Source organism: Ranitomeya imitator, chromosome 2 (genome assembly GCF_032444005.1).
Source record: "Ranitomeya imitator isolate aRanImi1 chromosome 2, aRanImi1.pri, whole genome shotgun sequence".
Taxonomy (NCBI): Eukaryota; Metazoa; Chordata; class Amphibia; order Anura; family Dendrobatidae; genus Ranitomeya; species Ranitomeya imitator.
The window spans coordinates 169,416,606-169,435,459 of NC_091283.1; the positions used below are offsets into that span (position 1 = coordinate 169,416,606).

At 41.2% G+C, this 18,854-nt stretch overlaps 1 protein-coding gene across 1 annotated transcript in view; it reads left to right on the forward strand.

Annotated features, from left to right (window-relative positions):
* The window catches only part of LOC138662376 (ficolin-1-B-like), a 93,231-nt gene extending 79,372 nt beyond the window's left edge, over positions 1 to 13,859 (forward strand). Inside the window, exons 12-14 of the mRNA XM_069747917.1 lie at positions 1,715 to 1,844; positions 2,300 to 2,434; positions 13,532 to 13,859. Of these exons, the coding sequence (XP_069604018.1) occupies positions 1,715 to 1,844; positions 2,300 to 2,434; positions 13,532 to 13,794 (528 nt within the window). The 3' untranslated portion in view covers positions 13,795 to 13,859. The remainder of the gene's footprint in view (positions 1 to 1,714; positions 1,845 to 2,299; positions 2,435 to 13,531) is intronic.
* Positions 13,860 to 18,854: the final 4,995 nt, after the last annotated feature.

Below are 18,854 nucleotides of genomic sequence, written 5' to 3' on the forward strand. Positions count from 1 at the left end.
GTCAATTGACCCTTCTCTGGGTTTCAAAGGTAGAAATGTCAAATGACCAGTCTCTGGGACTTCTAGTGTTAAAGGCCCCTTCACATTTAGCGACGCTGCAGCGATACCGACAACGATCCGAATCGCTGCAGCGTCGCTGTTTGGTCGCTGGAGAGCTGTCACACAGACAGCTCTCCAGCGACCAACGATGCCGGTAACCAGGGTAAACATCGGGTAACTAAGCGCAGGGCCGCGCTTAGTAACCCGATGTTTACCCTGGTTACCATGCTAAAAGTAAAAAAAAACAAACAGTACATACTTACCTACAGCCGTCTGTCCTCCAGCGCTGCGCTCTGCTTCTCTGCTCTCCTCCTGTACTGTATGGGAGCCGGAAAGCAGAGCGGTGACGTCACCGCTCTGCTTTCCGGCTCACAGACAGTACAGGAGGAGTGCAGAGTGCAGCGCTGGAGGACAGACAGCGGTAGGTAAGTATGTACTGTTTGTTTTTTTTTACTTTTAGCATGGTAACCAGGGTAAACATCGGGTTACTAAGCGCGGCCCTGCGCTTAGTTACCCGATGTTTACCCTGGTTACCAGTGAAGACATCGCTGGATCGGTGTCACACACGCCGATCCAGCGATGTCTCCAGGGAGTCCAGCGACGAAATAAAGTTCTGGACTTTATTCAGCGACCAACGATCTCCCAGCAGGGGCCTGATCGTTGGTCGCTGTCACACATAACGATTTCATTAACGATATCGTTGCTACGTCACAAATAGCAACGATATCGTTAACAATATCGTTATGTGTGAAGGTACCTTAAGGTTAACTCAGATTGCTGGAGCCACAACAGTATTCAGGCAACTATACATCCCATTTACAGCCAGTCATAACAGCCAGAGGGGCTTTACTAAGTACTAAAGATGCTGGTGTGTGATACTAGTCACTTCTCACGGCCAAGCTGTGAGTCAGAACGGTCAATGAGTCCAAGGTCAGAAGCCAGGAGGGTATGTCATAAACAGAAGGAAGATACAAAAGTGTGGTCAGGTAACGTTCCGAGGTTAGAATACCAGGAGGGTAACGGATGAGAGCAGAAGGGGTTAAATAGACGGATGGTCAGAACAAAGTCCAAGGTCCTGCAACAAAAGATCAAACATACAGAACTCAAGGCACAGGAAGCGCAAACCTCACTAGTTGATTGTACGTCTCGCAGAGGTCTGGGAGAAACAGCTCAGTTAAGTAGCATGGCAATCACCAGGAATAATGAGCACTTTGAGACAGCCGACACCTACCAGTCTCAGATTGGACAGTCGAGCTGTCAGTCAACAAACTGACAGCTTCAACATGCCCCTGTACCAGACACACTGAGGGGTAGAACCATGACAGCTTGTCATGACACGGTAAATAATTCTGAGAATGCAGTAGTCAGTACAAATTTCATTTTGTGCTGAATTTGGAGAAACCACCTGTTATAGTAGTTGTATTAATATATTTACATTGTTCTTATTTGATTGTTTTATTGGGAGCAATAGAAAGTTGTAAATTTTGCTTATAAACTGAATTTGCAATGAGGCAGGAATAATTTTGACTGCAACTATTAAGTATGCTCTACAGTTGGCTGACAAGCTTTTATCCTCTTATCTCTGTCCTGCTCTTGATTTCTATCTGAATATCAAGAAAAATTGGAAATTGCAGTGCAAGAACAAAAAAACGAATAAGTCCACCTTTCCTTCCAGGTGTTTCAGAGACGAGTTGACGGTTCAATAGACTTTTACCAAAACTGGGAAACTTACAAAAGGGGATTTGGGAGTCAACTCACCGAGTTCTGGTTGGGCAACGAGAATATTCACCGTCTTACATCCAGAGGTAGAGATCAAGTCTTGAGCATGGTATCAATGCTATCATTATTGCTTCCTGGGATTACAGCAATTGTAGTTTTAATACTGTACATGTCCCTGATGATGATCATAGTTATCTCTAATTTCATCTTATGTAGAGATTGGCAGGAATAATAATGTTGCTGTCAGGAATGGTTTTTTCTTCTCTAGCCAATCTAGATTAAAGATGAGTGTCAGCGATATGTCTGACAATCTAATTGGTAGGAAAATAATGGCTGACAACTATTGCATTTCAAAAGAAATATCCAGCAGCACAAATGAAGATCAGATTGGCCAGATCTTCAGAATGACATTGCATGATCATGAAGTTGAGGGGGTTCCAGTTATATTAATTATGGTATTATATAAATATATTTAGTGGAAAATCCCTTTAAATGCTGACCATGTAGTGCTTCCAACACTGTCTGATATTTTGTCCTATAGGTAACTTTCAGCTCCGTGTGGATTTAGAGGATTTTGACAATAATCGAACCTATGCCACATACAGAGAATTTAGTCTTAGTGGTGAAAAAGACTTCTACAAGTTGAACCTTGGTAGCTTCATTGAAGGTACCGCAGGTAAGAAAAACAGATGCTTGGTTATTTGCAATCTTTGGGGTATCTAATGCACATGATTGATCAACCATCCTTGTGCACATATTTTTTGTGTCTGTGTCCAAAATGCAGCTTGACCTAAAACTGGAAAAAAAAAATCCCAAAAATTAATTAATGGAAAGAAAAACAGATCCTCCAGCGAAGCAGCAGGTAATTGATGTACAACTCAGCATTTATTGGTACCATGAATAAGGCATGCTAGCCAAAATGTGTTGATCTTATGCCACTGGAGAAGCCGCTACTGTTTTAACTGCAGCAATAAATGCAAAGTTTTACTTCAATTACCTGCTGCTTCGCTGGAGGAACTGTTCTTTTTTACATGCTTTGCCACGCCTGGTCCTGGGAGGCTCCGTGCGAGGATTTTTACAGCCTCAGTGCTGCACCATGCTGGGCGAGTTGAGTCTTCCCCTTTCCCTTTCTCCCTTGTTTGAAAAATTAATTAATGGAGCTACAACTCACAATGTGTATAGGAAAGACCACAGCTCTCCTTAGTTGCAGTGAAGAAAATGACCTTGTGACACTAGTCCCAACCCACAGACAGGCTCAGAGTCAGCGAAGTTAGACTTTCCTGGGTCAATACCAAAAGAGCATGTAGTAAACCAAGGGAAAATACAAAGTTATAAGTCAGGTCACATGCCAGGGTCAGAATACCAGAGAAATAGCGGATAAGCCAAGGGACAATAACAAACTGGTAGTCAGAACATGGACCAAAGGTCAGCAGCAGAATATCAGAACTTACAGAACAGGGATCAGGAGAACACACACCAAAGAGCATAAGCTTTTGATTGGCAGTGATCTTGACCAGACAGCTCACCTAAACAGCAGGGCAATTACTAAGAACAGGGAGCACCTGTGGAAATCTCTGCATCTCCCAGTCTCAGATAGGTCAACTGAGTCCCAGACACTCTGAGTGGAGGAATCGTGACAGACATTTATTGATATTTTAGCATGCCATGTTCAGGGGGGCGTCACTTTACAAGGCCGTCGGTTTAGTCTGCCCGTATCTTGGTCACGGCCACAACAGCAGCTACTTCCCCCACCTCTCCTCCGCGCAGGCCTCCCGGCAATGCACTTAGGGAGTGCGTGTGCCCGGCTTCTTAACTCCTTCACCCCGAAAGCCTGTTTTCACCATACTGACCAGGCCAATTTTTTAAATTCTGGCCACTGAATTCTTGCCACTGGTCAATTATGAGGTCAGTAACTCTGGAACGTTTCAATATGGATCCCACTGATTCTGAGATTTTTTTTATGACATATTGTACTTTATAATAGTGATAAAAATGTATTTGATATGACTTATGTTTATTTATGAAAAAATAAAAAAGTTGGCAAAAATTTGGAAAATTTAGCAATTTTCAAACCTTTAATCCCTTAACCCCCAAGGGTAGTTTGCACGTTAATGACCGGGTCAATTTTTACAATTCTGACCACTGTTCCTTTATGAGGTTATAACTCCGGAACGCTTCAACGGATCCTGATGATTCTGACAATATTTTTTCATGACATATTGTACTTCATGATAGTGGTAAAATTTCTTTGATATTACCTGCAATTATTTGTGACAAAAATGGAAATTTGGCGAAAATGTTTAAAATTTCGCAATTTTCCAACTTTTAATTATTATGCCCTTAAATCACAGAGATATGTCACACAAAATACTTAATAAGCAACATTTCCAACATGTCTACTTTACATCAGCACAATTTTGGAACCAAATTTTTTTTTTGTTAGGGAGTTATAAGGGTTAAAAGTTGACCAGCAATTTCTCATTTTTACAACCCCATTTTTTTAGGGACATCACATTTGAAGTCACTTTGAGGGGTCTATATGATAGACCCTACCCAAGTGTGACACCATTCTAAAAACTTCACCCCTCAAGGTGCTCAAAATCACATTCAAGAAGTTTATTAACCCTTCAGATGTTTCACAGGAATTATTGGAATGTTTAAAAAAAATGAACATTTAACTTTTTTTCACAAAAAATTTACTTCAGCTCCAATTTGTTTTATTTTACCAAGGGTAACAGGAGAAATTGGACCCCAGAAGTTTTTGTACAATTTGTCCTGAGTACGCTGATACCCCATATGTGGGGGTAAACCACTGTTGGGCGCATGGCAGAGCTTGGAAGGGAAGGAGCGCCATTTGACTTTTCAATGTACAATTGACTGGAATTGAGATAGGACACCATGTTGCGTTTGGAGAGCCCCTGATGTGCCTAAACATTGAAACCCTCCACAAGTTACACCATTTTGGAAAGTAGACCCCCTAAGGAACTTATCTAGATGTGTGGTGAGCACTTTGACCCACCAAGTGCTTCACAGAAGTTTATAATGTAAAGCCGTAAAAATAAAAAATCATATTTTTTCACAAAAACAATCTTTTCGCCCCCCAATATTTTATTTTCCCAAGGGTAACAGAAGAAATTGGACCACAAAAGTTGTTGTGCAATTTGTCCTGAGTACGCTGATACCCTATATGTTGGGGTAAACCCCTGTTTGGGCGCACGGGAGAGCTTGGAAGGGAAGGAGCACTGTTTTACTTTTTTAACGCAGAATTGGCTGGAATTGAGATCGGACGCCATGTCGCATTTGGAGAGCCCCTGATGTGCCTAAACAGTGGAAACCCCCAATTCTAACTGAAACCTTAAACCAAACACACCCCTAACTCTAATCCCAACCCTAACCATAACACTAACCACACCCCTATCCCGAACATGCCTCTAACTGTAATCCTAACCACACCCCTAACCCCAATACACCCCTAACCCTAAGCCCAACCCTAACCACATCCCTTACTCCAACACACCCCTAATCCCAACCATAGATGTAATCCAAATATTAACTTTAGCCCCAACCCTAACTTTAGCCCCAACCCTAACTATAGCCCCAACCCTAACTTTAGCCGCAACCCTAACCCTAACTGTAGCCCCAACCTTAGCTGTAGCCCCAACCCTAACCCTAACTTTAGCCCCAACCCTAACCCTAACTTTAGCCTCAACCCTAACCCTAACTTTAGCCTCAACTCTAACCCAAACTTTAGCCCCAACCCTAACCCTAGCTGTAGCCCCAACCCTAGCTGTAGCCCCAACCCTAACTGTAGCCCTAACCCTAACTTTAGCTCCAACCCTAACCCTAACTTTAGCCCCGACCCTAACTTTAGCCCCAACCCTAACTGTAGCCCTAACCCTAACTTTAGCCCCAACCCTAACGGGAAAATGGAAATAAATACATTTTTTAAATTTTATTATTTTTCCCTATCTAAGGGGGTGATGAAGGGGGGGTTTATTTTACTTTTATAGCGGGTTTTTTAGCAGATTTTTATGATTGGCAGCTGACACACATTAAAAGACACTTTTTATTGCAAAAAAATAGTGTATGCTTCTCCATGTGCTTCCCATTGGGGGGGGGGGAGGCGTTTATAACATTCCACGTTTGGTAAAATTGATAAAGCAGTTTTATTGTTCGGGTCAGTGCGATTACAGCGATACCTCATTTATATCTTTTTTATGTTTTGGCGCTTTTTTACGATAAAAACTTTTATATAAAAAATAATTATTTTTGCATCGGTTTATTCTGAGGACTATAACTTTTTTATTTTTTCGCTGATGATGCTTTATGGCGGCTCGTTTTTTGCAGGACAAGATAATGTTTTCAGCAGTACCTTGGTTATTTATATCTGTCTTTTTGATCGCGTGTCATTCCACTTTTTGTTTGGCGTTATGATAATAAAGCGTTGTTTTTTGCTTAGTTGTTTTTTTTAACGGTGTTCACTGAAGGGGTTAACTAGTGGGACAGTTTTATAGGTCGGGTCATTACCGACGCGGCAATACTAAATATGTGTACTTTTATTGTTTTTGTTTTTATTTAGATAAAGAAATGTATTTATTGGAAGAATATTTTTTTTCTTTATTTAGGAATTTTTTTTTTACACATGTAAATATATATTTTTTTTTACTTTATAACATTGCCCTGACTATATAGTGTCAGATCGCTGATCTGAGACTTTGCAATGCACTGTGTCAGATCAGCGATCTGACAGGCACTGCAGGGAGGCTTGCTGGTGCCTGCTCTGGGCAGGCGCTTGCATGCCACCTCCCTGCAGGACCCGGAAGGAGCCCCGCAGCCATCTTGGATCCGGGGCCTGCATGAAGGACGTAGGAGACCCTCTGAACAACGCGATCACATCGCGTTGTTCCGAGGGTCTCAGGGAAGCATGCAGGGAGCACCCTCCCTGCGCGATGCTTCCCTATGCTGCCGGAATGCTGCGATCATATTTGATCACAGTGTTCCAGGGGATAATGTGCCGGGAGCGGTCCGTGACCGCTCCTGGCACATAGTGCCGGATGTCAACTGTAATAATCAGCTGACACCCGGCGGCGATTGGCCGCTCTGCCCCCCATGAGCGCGGCCGATCGCCTATGACGTACTATCCTGATCCTGGGAATTAAGTCCCTGGTCACCTTGACGGGATAGTACATCATATGGGATTACGGGGTTAATTTTTATGCCCTTAAATGAGAGAGATATATCACACAAAATAGTTCATAAATATTATTTTCCGCATGTCACTTTACATGAGCCCAATTTTTGAAACATATTTTTTTTTGCTAGGAAATTATAAGAGTTAAAAGTTAACCAGCGAGTTCTCATTTTTACAACAAAATTTACATTTTTTTAGGGACCACATTACATTTGAAGTGAGTTTGAGAGGCCTATATGACAGAAAATACACAAAAGTGACACCATTCTAAAAACTGCACCCCTCAAGGTGCTCAAAACCACATTCAAGAATTTTATTAACCCTTCAGGTGCTTCACAGGAATTAATGGAAGGTGGAAAGAAAAATAAACATTAACTTTTTTTCACAAAAAATTTCCGTTAGACCCATTTTTTTTTTACTTTCACAAGGGTAACAGAAGAAACGGGACCATACAATTAGTTGTACAATTCCTCCTGAGCATGCCGATACCCCAAATGTGGATGAAAACCACTGTTTGGGCGCACAGCAAGGATAGAAAGGGAAGGAGCGCGATTTTACTTTTTGAATGTAAAATTTGCTGGCATAATTAGCGGACGCCATGTTGTGTTTGGAAAGCCCCTGATTATACTGACAGATCACAGATCTGATACTCTGCAACGCTTCTGCACTGCAGAGCATCCTATGACAGGCAGGGGAGGAGGCATGTCAGCTACTGCTCTTAGCAGGCGCTCACAAGCCACCTTCTCTGCAGGACTCTGAAGGACCCCATGGCCATCTTGCGGCTGGGGGTCACCATGGAGACCATCAGAACAATGTGCTCTCATCACGTTGTGCTTATGGAAGCAGACAGGTAGATCACTCCTTGTGTGATGCTCCTCAATGTCCCTATTGACAGTGGCATCAGAGGGGTTACACGTCTGCAATTGGTGCTAGCACCGATCGTGGACATTGCTGCAGGTGTCAGCTCTCACATACAGCTGACACCTGCACCTGATCGACGCGGCGTTCAGCGTGAGCCTGCGCGAATGCAGCGCCGTACATATACTGTGGTTTGTGAGAACACAGCACCAGCAGTGCTGTATATGAAAAGAGAATGGTTCCAGCTTCAGTAAAATCATGAAAATTTATTCCAACTTTTAAAATGGAGAAACAACTCCTGGGACAGCACCATAGCACATGCGAGGTAGGCTACGCGTTTCGACCGACACAGCGGTCTTTATCACAGCTGATCTACTCACTGATTCCTCAGGTATAAAAAGAACCAGGAACCAATAAAATGATAGTAAGTCCTCACATGACCCGAAGGTCCTAAATACAAACAATGAACCTCTATATAAAATGCGTAAATTTGTGCAAAACTAACAATTAAATACACATAAACATATAGAAAAATACACACATACAATATTTCTAAAGTTAATGCAAAAAATACAAAAATAGCAAAAAATAAGATTAAAAAATGAAAAAAAAAAAAATTCCTTTTTTTTTTTTTTTTCTTTCCTTCCTCCTTCAAAAATGCATGAAAACTTTTTACAATACATGAAGAGACTATCAATAATGGAACATTAATTCATTCCTTCTATTTAGACCATTAGGAAACCTAGTGCCAAGGTTAAAAATCCAAAAAGCCTCCCTGTTTAACAACATTCTCTGAATGTCACCTCCTCGTGAAGGTTTTTTTATTTTCTCAATCCCTGTTACTCTCAATGATATTGTACTGCGAGAATGGTGATCAATAAAATGTTTGGCTGCTGCTGAAACAGTGCAACTATTATTTAAAGTACAGGAGATATCGTATAGATGTTCTGATATCCGATTTTTCAGTTTTCTAGTTGTACAGCCAATATATGTTTTATCGCAGTCAACGCAATCAATCTTATATATAACACATTTTGTGTTGCAGTTAATAAAGCTTTGAATTTTGTGCAGGCTATTATTTTCTGCGGTGCCAAATGATTTAGTGGTCACCAGGTGTTTGCACGTAGTGCAATTAGTCACATTACATTTGTAGCTCCCTGTACACTTGAGCCATGTGCTACTGCGTTTTTGAGACAAAAAATTATTGGGAGACAATTTGTTACCAAGAGTAGGTGCTCTTCTGGCTACAATATTACACCCTTCACTCAATATTTGGGAGAGAATGCGATCTTCATATAAGATAGGGATGGCTTTATTTATAATAGTTTTAATTTTATTAAATTGTGGGCTGAATTGTAAACAAACGAATGGTTTATTCATGACACTGTTTTTATTAATTAATTTCTTTGGCGTTGGTTTTAAACAATTCTTTGGGGGATTTGTCCCTGAACACATAGGGTTACTTTGCGATTTTGTATCGTTATTTACTAGATGTAACGCTCTATTCAGCATCCAATTTGGATATCCACGATGATGGAATTTCTTACAGGATTTTACAAGATCGTTTTGAAGTTCAGTTCAGCATTATTGTTACAATTTCGTTTTAACCTAGTGAATTCACCTACAGGGATGGATTTGACAGTATGTTTGGGATGGCTACTTCGGGCATGTAGGATGGTGTTACCTGCTAATGGTTTAATATAGGTTCTTGTGGAAATTAATTTGTTGGGAACACCTGTTAATTCTAAATCCAGAAAGGAAATTTTGGTTTCAGCATGGACATATGTAAATTTTAAATTGAAATTATTATTGTTAATGTCAATCAGAAAATCCTGTATGGCAGATACATCGCCTTGCCAAATATTGAGTGTATCGTCGATGTATCTGCCATACCAATGGATGAACGAAGAAAAAACATTGGAGGTGGAAAACAAAAATAAATGTTCCCAGTGCGCCATAACCAGGTTGGCCAATGAAGGTGAGAATTTGGCCCCCATTGCTACTCCGGTACATTGTAAATAATACTCAGAATCAAATGAGAAAAAATTATGAGTTAACAAAAAGAATGTGACTTGTAAAATAAAATTGATAAGATCCAGGGAGTATGAGCTATAATTGTTTAAGTGGAATTGTAATGCCGACATAGCTACGCTGTGTGGAATACATGTATACAGCGAAACTATGTCGCAGCTAAGCCAGGTATAACCTGATTTCCACTCTTTGTGTGTTAGAATATCAAGAATGTCCTTTGTGTCCCTAATATACCCTGGAATTCTTTGGACCAATGGTTGAAGCAAAGAGTCCAGCCACTGGCCCAAGAATTCATTTATTGATCCTATACTTGAGACTATGGGTCTCATTGGGGGAAATTTTGCTTGCTTATGAATTTTGGGCAATCCGTATAGAATAGGTGTCACAGGGTGAGGGACTTGTAAGAAATTAGCCTGTTTATTGGTTAGAACTCCCAAAGAGACCCCTTCTTCGATCATTTTATCAATTTTTTGTTTAAACAGATTAGTAGGGTCCGAAGATAATTTTTTGTAAACATTCCCATCAGAAATTAACTTCAAAATTTCACTTTTATAATCTAGGGAGTTCATGATGACAATCACACCCCCTTTGTCACTATTCTTAATGACTATATCATCCATGTCTTTTATATCTTTAATGGCCTGTCGATGCTTTTTTGATAAATTATTATTGTAATTATTAGATGGAATATTATTCTTAAGAATTTTAAGTTCCCGTTCAACCACTTCCTGAAACCTATTCATGCAATCCGCACGTGATTGAATAAGATAAAAAAACAGATTTTTGGTCTTAAAGTTGTCTGATTGATTAATACAAGTTTTATTTCCTACGAGGGGCGATCCAAAAGTAATGATAATCAATACTAAACACAATGAATATAGTCAAAAAATAAATTTATTTTTCTACATAGTCTCCTAACAGGTCTATACATTTAGTCCATCTCTTTTCTAAACTTAGAATTCCCTTCAAAAAAAATTCTTGATCTTGACCCTCTCTTCGATCTGCCAATACAACTTCTTCAACTTTTTTCACGTTTTCTTCATTGAGGGACGTGGATAGGCGTCCTTCACGATGTTCATCTTCCGTCGATGTTCTTCCCAGCTTAAATTCCTTGGCCCAGCGTGCAACTGTGGAATATGGAGGAGAAGAGTCCCCCAATGTTTCCACCAAGTCGCTGTGTATGTCTTTGGTAGTCATTTTTTTCAAGCAGAGGTATTTGATGACAGCTCTGAGCTCGTTTTTTTCCATTTTGATGTTCACTCCTCGGCAGTTCATATTCAAATGAATGTAGCTCCCGGGAATCGTGGTCTATTTAAGTAATTTTTTTTTCCTGGACTAGTGGGTACCTAAGAGAGAAGAAAACATTTTATTTTAATTTCTGTGTGCAATAGAAATAACCGATTATCATTACTTTTGGATCGCCCCTCGTATGTCAAATCCCTGTAGTTCTTGCAAGGTTATTAAAGAGACCTGCTCATGAAAGTCCAGTGCATGGAACTCATTTTCCACCATATTAACAACCGTATTTTCATTTTCCAAATGATCCGCATGTTCATCTGACCAAAAATGTTTTTTCAATGTAAGATTGCGGATAAATTTATTAATATCTAATATGGTTGAAAATAAATCAAAATTCTGATCAGGTACGAAATTAAGTCCATAAGTCAATATCTGTAATTGTTCCTGTGAAAAAAGTTTTGACGATAAATTAATCACATTAGCACTTATCTCGTCATGCCTTTCCTGCGGCGGGTCTGCATGCCAAAATTGTTTTCTATGCTTCCGCCCGCCCGCCTAAATAACGATACAAAATCGCAAAGTAACCCTATGTGTTCAGGGACAAATTCCCCAAAGAATTGTTTAAAACCAACGCCAAAGAAATTAATTAATAAAAACAGTGTCATGAATAAACCATTCGTTTGTTTACAATTCAGCCCACAATTTAATAAAATTAAAACTATTATAAATAAAGCCATCCCTATCTTATATGAAGATCGCATTCTCTCCCAAATATTGAGTGAAGGGTGTAATATTGTAGCCAGAAGAGCACCTACTCTTGGTAACAAATTGTCTCCCAATAATTTTTTGTCTCAAAAACGCAGTAGCACATGGCTCAAGTGTACAGGGAGCTACAAATGTAATGTGACTAATTGCACTACGTGCAAACACCTGGTGACCACTAAATCATTTGGCACCGCAGAAAATAATAGCCTGCACAAAATTCAAAGCTTTATTAACTGCAACACAAAATGTCTTATATATAAGATTGATTGCGTTGACTGCGATAAAACATATATTGGCTGTACAACTAGAAAACTGAAAAATCGGATATCAGAACATCTATACGATATCTCCTGTACTTTAAATAATAGTCGCACTGTTTCAGCAGCAGCCAAACATTTTATTGATTACCATTCTCGCAGTACAATATCATTGAGAGTAACAGGGATTGAGAAAATAAAAAAACCTTCAAGAGGAGGTGACATTCAGAGAATGTTGTTAAACAGGGAGGCTGTTTGGATTTTTAACCTTGGCACTAGGTTTCCTAATGGTCTAAATAGAAGGAATGAATTAATGTTCCATTATTGATAGTCTCTTCATGTATTGTAAAAAGTTTTCATGCATTTTTGAAGAAGGAGGAAGGAAAGAAAAAAAAAAAAAAGGAATTTTCGTTTTGTTTTTTTTTTGTTTTTTTTTCATTTTTCAATCTTATTTTTTGCTATTTTTGTATTTTTTGCATTAACTTTAGAAATATTGTATGTGTGTATTTTTCTATATGTTTATGTGCATTTAATTGTTAGTTTTGCACAAATTTACGCATTTTATATAGAGGTTCATTGTTTGTATTTAGGACCTTCGGATCATGTGAGGACTTACTATCATTTTATTGGTTCCTGGTTCTTTTTATACCTGAGGAATCAGTGAGTAGATCAGCTGTGATAAAGACCGCTGTGTCGGTCGAAACGCGTAGCCTACCTCGCATGTGCTATGGTGCTGTCCCACGAGTTGTTTCTCCATTTTAAAAGTTGGAATAAATTTTCATGATTTTACTGAAGCTGGAACCATTCTCTTTTTGTTTATGGAATCCTACTGCGTCTTGTCAGGACGAAGTTCCGGGCTTCTTGCAATGATCGGTGAGCTGGATTTTGCCGTATATTCTGTTTAGTGCTGTATATGCACAGCACATGTCGGGAATGGGTTAAAAGGGTAGTGCGCACACTCCAGGTACCTGCATCCTTGACCCTTGGGGTCAGCTACTGCAGTAGCGGGGACTGCCCTAGAGTGGTACCCGTCAGCTACCTGTAGCTCTAGCCTAACCTCGCTCTAATTAAGACCACGCAGCTGCTTAGTTACACCCCTCCATGGTAAGCCCAGTTCGTGGCGTAGGGGGTCCACAACCATCAGCATGTATATGTGTAAGCCTGGCCCAACCCAACCGGTCTCAGTACAAATTAGCATCACCATTTCATCATGTGGGTCCTATAGCTACTTTTGGCTTTGCATGGCTGCTCTTCTTCATTACACTATTTTTGCTCTTATTAATGATCGTTCTGTATCACCAGGCCATTAAATGTGCATGTAGCCAATCAGCAGTCAAATAACGGCCGCGATCATGCCATTTTAGCCCGCCTTAAGTATAGTCTGACCTTTCTGCCTATTATTTTAGATTTTAATGATCTCTTCTCTTTGCAGGTGACTCATTTTATTACCATAGGACTGACAAGTTTAGTACGTATGATCGTGACAATGACCAAGCTACTGATGCTCACTGTGCAGAAAAGTATAAGGGAGGCTACTGGTACTTTCGCTGCCGTGAATCCAATTTAAATGGCTTGTATCTGCGGGGAAGTCGTCCTACTGACTCGAAGGATTACAATGGTGTGAGCTGGAAATCATTCAGAGGGGATTATTACTCATTAAGAATGACAGAAATGAAATTTCGTCCTAATACTTAATGGATCTGAAACCGAAGAGATTTCACAATTTTGGAAACATTTGCAATAAAAATGTTACAACAGAGAATATACATTATTAATATTGTGTTTACCACGCAGACACAGACACTGCCAGTCCGCCTTTCTCTGTCGTCCTCAACGATAGAGCGTGAGGAACACACAAATAGAAAAACGTATCAGAGCCACATGTGGGGAAAAAAGCTTAATAAAGGGGATAAGAAAGGCAGCTGCCCCCTCTCCTCCATAGTTTTGGCTTGTTTATATTTTATTGCCAACCAAAATTTTCATGAGATGGAAAGCACCACAATTAACACGGATAGACTGAAATCTGGTACAACTCATCTAATACTGAAAACAGCGCATTAATCAGAAAGAAAGAGAATTACTTTGCAAAATACAGCAAAAGCCAAAATGGGGCAACATTGAGTCCATCCCAACCCTCTCTCGACTTTTCAGCCCTACCCTCCTCTCCCTAACTCCTTCCCCACCCACCTTCTGCCACCGATAGTTCATCAGTACTTAATCGCTCATTTTTAGGCCATTTTTTTTTTGCACCACCTCTGTGCACGAGTCCTATAGCCGCCGAGCACTGATTGAAGATGCATATCACTGACCGACACCTGCGCTTGCTTTTGACCAGGAGACTTTTTCTTTCCTGTCCATTTCCCCCGCCTCATTTTGCACCACACCCATGCATTCGTGCTTCAGCTGCTGAGCACTGGTCAGTGACGCGCATCACTGATCGACATCTGGTTGGTTTTTTTTTTCAACAAGTGTAATAAAAGAATACAATTAAAATAATAATTTAGATTAGTTGATAGGGCTAGATTAGGGACAGTAGATATATACGGTAGTAATCAGCATCTACTATAGTACTTTTTACTGAACAGTCAGAAATAATGTCATATAGTTGTGAGCGCTCAGTAATTTTTTTTTACTAACGTCCGTTTATTAATTGTAGTTTCAGAATTTTAGTGGGAAATTCTTGTAGTACTTATACTACAGTTTTTTTCTATGGCATAGAATTACGGTTAGCGCAATTTAGTTGCGGTCGCCAGGGCCGAATTTAGAGTTTATGCTGCCCTAGGCACTTTTCGTGCTGCCTCCCCATTGGTGAGTATGACTAATGCAGACATTGTTGGCAGTCACTTAGGCCACTTTCACATCAGTGATTTTTGCCATTTGCGGCAGATCCGGCAGTTTTTCCGCATCTGCCGTGTAACGGATCACTAAAGGCAACACTGCGTTCCGCCTCATTCATTACCTATGAGACTTGCAGACATGTGCGGCACTTGCGGTTTTTGCTGCGAGCCTTGTAGCCTTTTTTTTTTCCTAAAAATTAGTGGTGATTCAAATTAATGCACTACACTGACAATACATTTGAGAATTTGCATTTTGAACCTTTTAAGAAATCTTATTACAAACCACACGTTTTTCATGAGAGGTCTGCTTGTTCTGCTCCCTTTACAAGTGACAGATACAAAAACGGTGTTCAGGAGAGAACCTGTGCAATGATACCAGTCCAGAGAAAAAATACTATTTGATATTGCCTGGCATACTGTACCAGTCCACCCTAACAACTGGATACTGCCTAGCATACTGTACCAGTCCACTATAACCATTGAATCCTGCCTGGCATACTGTACCAGTCCATAAGAACCATTGGATACTGCCTGGCATACAGTACCAGTCCACTATAACCTTTGGATACTGCCTGGCATACAGTAGCAGTCCACTATAACCATTGGATTCTGCCTGGCATACTGTACCAGTCCATAAGAACCACTGGATACTGCCTGGCATACAGTACCAGTCCACTATAACCTTTGGATACTGCCTGGCATACAGTAGCAGTCCACTATAACCTTTGGATACTGCCTGGCATACAGTAGCAGTCCACTATAACCTTTGGATACTGCCTGGCATACTGAACCAGTCCATAAGAACAAATAAAGACTAGCAGTCCATTGTGCAGTAAATAGTAATAACGGTCCTAGGAGCGCTGGAAATGAGACCAAAACAAGGATTTTAGTGTTGAACCACAACGCGTTTCAACGGTTAAACCGTCTTCATCAGGTGGAAGCAGTCCATTGTAACCAAGGTACAAGTCAGTATATACCTCTGTACTGAACCAGTCCATTGCAAACACTCCCCAGTACACAATGCCTGCCACTGCCAGTGCACCCTACTAGGTGGGACAGATGGGAAGGGGCACATTCGCCAGTGCTCATAAGCCACAACTGGACTGGTAGCCTGTTGTGAATTTGCTTTTTGGCTCCCTCTAGTGGTTACTAGTTTTTTGACTCTGGTTTTTCTGTCTTTCCTTTTATCCGCACCTGGGTCGTTAGTTAGGGGCGTTGCTTTATAAGCTCCCTGGACACTCAGTTCTATGCCTGGCAACGTAGTTATCAGAGCTAATCTGCTGTGCTCTTGTTTACTGATCCTGGTCCGGTTATTCAGCTAAGTCATTTACTTTGCTTTTTGCTATTTGTTTTTGGTTTTGTATTTTTGTCCAGCTTGTTCCTAATCTGTATCCTGACTTTTGCTGGAAGCTCTAGGGCGCTGGTGTTCTCCCCCCGGACCGTTAGACGGTTCGGGGGTTCTTGAATTTCCAGTGTGGATTTTTGATAGGGTTTTTTGTTGACCATATAAGTTACCTTTCTATATTCTGCTATTAGTTAGCGGGCCTCTCTGTGCTAAACCTGGTTCATTTCTGTGTTTGTCATTTCCTCTTACCTCACCGTTATTATTTGTGGGGGGCTTCTATCCTGCTTTGGGGTCCCTTTCTCTGGAGGCAAGAGAGGTCTTTGTTTTCCTCTACTAGGGGTATTTAGATTCTCCGGCTGGCGCGAGTCATCTAGGATCAACGTAGGTATGACCCCCGGCTACTTCTAGTGTTGGCGTTAGGAGTAGATATATGGTCAACACAGTTACCACTGCCCTATGAGCTGGATTTTTGTATCTTGCAGACTTCCACGTTCCTCTGAGACCCTCGCCATTGGGGTCATAACAGTTTGCCAGGCCCATATTAAATGTTTAATGCATTGCAAAAGAGGGATTATAAGAAAGAAGATTCTGAGTTTTTTTTTTCTCCTCTCTAATTTTTTTTTTTTTTTTTTTTTTTCTTCATCCCCTTTACCTCAGAGTGGCTTATGCTTGCTGCAGACATGAATGTCCAGACCTTGATTACAAGTGTGGACCAGCTGGCTACTCGTGTGCAGGGCATACAAGATTATGTTATCAGAAGTCCTGGGTCAGAACCTAAGATACCGATTCCTGAACTGTTTTCCGGAGACAGGTTTAAGTTTAGGAATTTCAAGAATAATTGTAAATTGTTTTTGTCCCTGAGACCCTGTTCATCTGGAGACTCCGCTCAGCAAGTAAAAATTGTTATTTCGTTCTTACGGGGTGACCCTCAAGATTGGGCTTTTTCGCTGGCGCCAGGAGATCCGGCATTGGCTGATATTGATGCGTTTTTTCTGGCGCTCGGTTTACTTTATGAGGAACCCAATCTTGAGATTCAGGCAGAAAAGGCCCTGCTGGCTATGTCTCAGGGGCAGGACGAGGCTGAAGTGTATTGCCAAAAATTTCGGAAATGGTCCGTGCTGACACATTGGAACGACTGTGCACTGGCCGCTAATTTTAGAAATGGTCTTTCTGATGCCATTAAAGATGTTATGGTGGGTTTTCCCATTCCCACAGGTCTGAATGATGCTATGGCACTGGCTATTCAAATTGACCGGCGATTGCGGGAGCGCAAGACCGCAAATTCCCTCATGGTGTTGTCTGAACAGACACCTAATTCGGTGCAATGTGATAGAAAAACCGCAAATTCCCTCATGGTGTTGTCTGAACAGACACCTGATTTAATGCAATGTGATAGAATCCTGACCAGAAATGAGCGGAAAATTCATAGACGCCGGAATGGCTTGTGCTACTACTGTGGTGATTCTACACATGTTATCTCAGCATGCTCTAAACGTATAGCTAAGGTTGTTGGTCCGGTCACCGCTGGAAATTTGCAACCTAAATTTATTCTGTCTGTAACTTTGATTTGCTCACTGTCGTCTTATCCTGTCATGGCGTTTGTAGATTCAGGTGCTGCCCTGAGTCTTATGGATCTGTCATTTGCTAAGCGCTGTGGTTTTACTCTTGAACCATTAGAAAATCCTATTCCTCTTAGGGGTATTGATGCTACGCCATTGGCAGCAAATAAACCGCAGTATTGGACACAGGTTACCATGTGCATGACTCCTGAACACCGCGAGGTGATACGTTTTCTTGTTTTACATAAAATGCATGATTTGGTTGTTTTAGGGCTGCCATGGTTACAGACCCATAATCCCGTCCTGGACTGGAAGGCTATGTCAGTTTCTAGTTGGGGCTGTCGTGGTATTCATGGGGATATCCTGCCTGTGTCTATTGCTTCTTCTACGCCTTCGGAAGTTTTCGCCTGCCGAGAGAAATTATGATGTGGGCAATCGGGAGTTGTTGGCCATGAAGTGGGCATTTGAGGAGTGGCGTCATTGGCTCGAGGGTGCTAAGCATCGTGTGGTGGTCTTGACTGATCACAAAAATCTGATGTATCTCGAGTCTGCTAAACGCCTTAATCCGAGACAGGCCCGCTGGTCATTGTTTTTCTCCCGCTTTGATTTTGTTGTCTCGTATTTACCAGGTTCAAAGAATGTGAAGGCCGATGCTCTTTCTAGGAGCTTTGTGCCTGATGCTCCTGGAGTCGCTGATCCTGTTGGTATTCTTAAGGATGGAGTTATCTTATCAGCTATTTCTCCGGATCTGCGACGTGTGTTGCAGAGATTTCAAGCTGATAGGCCTGAGTCTTGTCCACCTGACAGACTGTTTGTTCCGGATAAGTGGACCAGCAGAGTCATTTCCGAGGTTCATTCCTCGGTGTTGGCAGGTCACCCGGGAATTTTTGGCACCAGAGATCTGGTGGCCAGGTCCTTTTGGTGGCCTTCTTTGTCAAGGGATGTGCGGTCATTTGTGCAGTCCTGTGGGACTTGTGCTAGAGCTAAGCCTTGCTGTTCTCGTGCCAGCGGGTT